Here is a 4,020-nt window from a genome sequence, read left to right as displayed (position 1 = left end):
TTCTATTGGCACAATTGCTTTCAGGATACAAAGCACTAAGCTATCCAGTAACATTTTGTCATAAGAAAGCAAGTTGGAAAGACATTCAACGACACCAAGAATACAAATATTATTAGCAGATTGGGGAAATTATTTCCTGATTTAAACATTGTGTATCTGATCATTGTGAATGGATTTCTGTTTGCTAGAAGTTCTCCTGGTGCATCCTGATTGTTAACTAATGGTTTATGGTTCTACAACTCCTGACTTGGAGCCTATGTACTTGCTACTTGCTTTATTCATTTGTTGTGGGAAACTGAATTTGAACTCACTTATCACTCTTGGAATAGTGAAACCAGAAACTGTTATGTAACTTCATTGATCCTGTCATAATTGACTCAACTGGCATAAAAGATCAGATCCTCTTAGAGTTAGGAAAACTACTTTTGTTCTTGCGTACATTATGCAAGTAGAAACAATTATAAAATAGTGAAATTTATTTTTACCTTTTTCAATTGACTTCTTTGGTCTTGTCTTCCATTTAACTATATGACAAATGCAAGACGGGTTATAATCATCCTAACTTGAGAGACAAGAAAAAGGTAAGGAGAGAGAAAGAGCAGGAATCCAGTGGCAAAACAGAGCAGATTGAATGCAGTGCTTTGGTAATTAGCAAGAGCTCACATCCTGGCCAGCCTGACCTAGCCTCTCTGCCCTGGCTCTCAGCCAGGTGTTGCTCCCTGCATGTAATTGGAAGTAATGAAGCTACATGTGTCTAAACTCTCAATTAATTGTTCTGTGAATTCCAAGTCAATCTGGAAGATGTTAGCGTATTTTATTATTCCTAATGGGACTCCTCTATTAAGTAATTCAAGGTAATTTACATCTTGTATACAGTTAAGTGTCACTGCATTTCCATTGGTGGTAATAAATAACCACTGGAATATATATAATAACCACGAAGGGCTGGTAGTATTATTCAGCATCCACACTTCACTGCTTTTTTGATGTGCTTTGTTTTTCTATGCTATACGGATGTGTGTTTTTGTTTGGTATTATGATTACTAAAGGCTGTTTTCGTATATCAGATTATGAGAAAGATCAGTCTATTAAACTGACCACGTTAAACACAATGTGTGAATAACTTATGCTAATGTGGTAGAGTTGTATTTTAGGAATGCATTTAAGGATACAATCTCCCAGAAGAAAAAAAACGGTCAGTAAAAAATATGAGGCTGCTTAATGTTACTCAGTAAATTGTGCAGTAGTCAATAGCCCCATAAGAAACTCATGGCCATGGCTGGGGCATGGTGGCTCACACCTGTAATCCCAGCACTCTGGGAGGCCAAGGTGGACGGATCACGTGAGTTTGAGACCAGCCTGACCAACATGATGAAACCCTGTCTCTACTAAACACACACACACAAAGAAAAAAAAAAAGAAAGAAACTTACGGCCAGCTAATACCAGGTAGAGATTACTCATCTTTATTTCGGTGGTTCTGAAGATGTTCTGAATCCTGAAGCAATGAGAGTTGGTTCTCTTACAACTGTTTGGGGCATTTGTGACTTGGAAATGAGGCGGCAGTGCTCACAGGGCATGCTTTAAGAACTTACAGTGGCTGGTTATGCTGGAAGGAAGATAAGAAGAAAACGGGGGAGCAGGCTAACTCCAGATGCCCAGTGGGAAGACGACAGGCCCTTCTCTCACATGGTCATGATTCCTTGGTATTGTGGTTTGGTGAGCAGTTTAAAGATACCAAAGATAACTTTAGCTTGAAGCAGGGCTTCTCAAAGTGTGGTCTCTGGTGCACGGAGTGATTCTGGTTCATTGAGATAAATTTACGATTTTTACAAAAAAAAAAAAAATTACAATTTTTACTAAATTTTACACGAAATGTACTATTTTTACAATTTTAAAGTGTATAACTCAGTGACATTTACTAAATTTACAATTTTGTGCAACCACCTCCACTCTCTTGTTCCAGAACACTTCATCACCCCACAGGAAACTCCCAGGCCCATTAAGCAGTTACTTTCCAACACTCCCGACCCCCACGCCTGGCAACCACCAGTCTGCTTTCTGTCTCTATAGATTCTGGACATTTCATATAAATGGAATCATACAACGTGTGGCCCTTATTGTCTGTCTTTCACTTAGCACTACGTTTTCAAGGTTCATCCATGTTGTAACAAGTATCAATACCTTTTTATGACCAAATAATACTTTTTTGTACCATATTTTATTTATCCATTCATCGGGTGACATATATTTTAGTTGTTTCTGCCTTTTGGCTATTGTGAGTAGTGCTGCTGTGAATATGCATATACAAGTTTTGGTTTGAACACTTGCTTTTAATTCTTTTGGGTAGAAAGTATAGGCATTAATATTTGCTCACTCAAAAGGAGGTGACCAAATATCTTAAATTCTTCAATCATTCAACAAATATTTACTGAAAACCTACTCTATAGCTGTCTAGAACTCCAAGCACTGGGAATACATACTGCAATGAATAAGACAGGCATCATCCCTGTCCTCCTTGGGAATAACACAGAATTCAGTAAGTGAGTAAAACACAGACTTTGCCGCGTTTAGGATTAGGAATTCCTTTTCTATTTGCTATTAAAGGAAAGTAAAAGCTGGTCACAGAGCACCTGGCAAGATGCTCTAACTGGATGCTTTCGGATGAAACAAGCAAACACAACTAAGCGCAATCAATCTGTTATCTTACATCATAAGCCTCAAGCGGGGAGGTTCCCAAGTGGGTCCAGTCGGCAGCGCAACATCATCAAGGACTAGGGTTTCTCCATCCTGCTCTGCCATCCTCATGGCCACACTAAGGAACAGCCAACCCTAGGCATTATATCTTCTTACGGAACAAGGACCAGGGAACGGAAGAAGTGGGGCAGGTCCCTTCTCAATCCCTTCTTAGGTGCAAGAAAAACTTCCCCAGAATACTTCTCCTCAGATCTGTTCTGCCTGATTTGCCCCACAGCCTATTCCTAAGCCAATTATTGGCAAGGAATTGGAATCAGGTGCAATGAATTATGTACGATTAATCAAGTTGGCGGCTGGAAGGGACTTGCTTCTCCTGGGGAATATGATACCCGAACATAATACAGGCTCTGGAAAAATGTAAGAGGGAAAGAATGGCTGTAGGATAGGCCGCCAAGCGTAGCTCCACTGGTGCCTATGCAAGATTTCCTGGAGGAAGTCAGTCCAGCGTTCTCTAAGCTCCAGGCCTCAACTGAATATCTCAAAACAAATATCCAAACCTCAACGTGTCCAAAACTGAATTCATGATTCTCGTTAAAGTAGTGTCGTCCAGTGGTGACTAATACTACCATTCAGATGCTAGAGCCAGGAAAATAAGAGTCACCGTATCTTCTTCCTCATCACCACATCTAGCACATCACCAAGTCTTTGAACCCCTGTACTCTCTTCACCTCCGCCGCCACCATCCTAATCCCACTCACTATCAACTCTTCCCTGGATCTTTGCAACAGTCACGTTTGGCTTCCCAGCATCCATTTGTATTTCCCTCCAAACTATCAGTTCACAGTGCAGGTAGGGTGGCCTTTTCAAACCCAAATCCGCTCATGCTCAAAACTTGCTTTCCACGGCTCTTAGAGACCACTTTGAGCTTGAACAGACTGTGCACATCCCACCTCAAGACTGCTGCACTTGCTGTTCCTCCTCCGACCCCTTGCCACCCCTCTCCCTCGGCTTAACTGTCACTTCCCAATTAGGTCAGGTCCCTTTGCTGCAGCCCGTAGAGAGCTCTGCGCCTGTCCTTCAGGGCACTTTTTCTCCATCTACAGACTCAGATCTGTGACAACACGGAGCTAGTATTTCCTACAACATCATGCCTGGCACACGGTAAGTGCGCAATATGCAGCTGTTGCACGGCTAAATGTATACATAAGCTGCAAAGCAGAGTGGCCGATAGCAAATACAGACGCAGTCACGGGAGAAAGCACACACCGCCGAGACCCCACCGCCACTCCGCGCCGCCCGGACCAGCCGGTAGCTCCGCCCCTGG

At 42.1% G+C, this 4,020-nt stretch overlaps 1 protein-coding gene across 1 annotated transcript in view; it reads left to right on the top strand.

The window, feature by feature from the left end:
• Positions 1–3,170: 3,170 nt before the first annotated feature.
• HABP4 (hyaluronan binding protein 4) overlaps positions 3,171–4,020 on the top strand; it is a 39,584-nt gene continuing 38,734 nt past the window's right edge. Inside the window, exon 1 of the mRNA XM_011927539.1 lies at positions 3,171–3,191. Within this exon, the coding sequence (XP_011782929.1) occupies positions 3,171–3,191 (21 nt within the window). The remainder of the gene's footprint in view (positions 3,192–4,020) is intronic.

Source organism: Colobus angolensis, unplaced genomic scaffold (genome assembly GCF_000951035.1).
Source record: "Colobus angolensis palliatus isolate OR3802 unplaced genomic scaffold, Cang.pa_1.0 Scaffold72, whole genome shotgun sequence".
Taxonomy (NCBI): domain Eukaryota; kingdom Metazoa; phylum Chordata; class Mammalia; order Primates; family Cercopithecidae; genus Colobus; species Colobus angolensis.
This window is presented reverse-complemented; position numbering and strand designations above follow the sequence as displayed.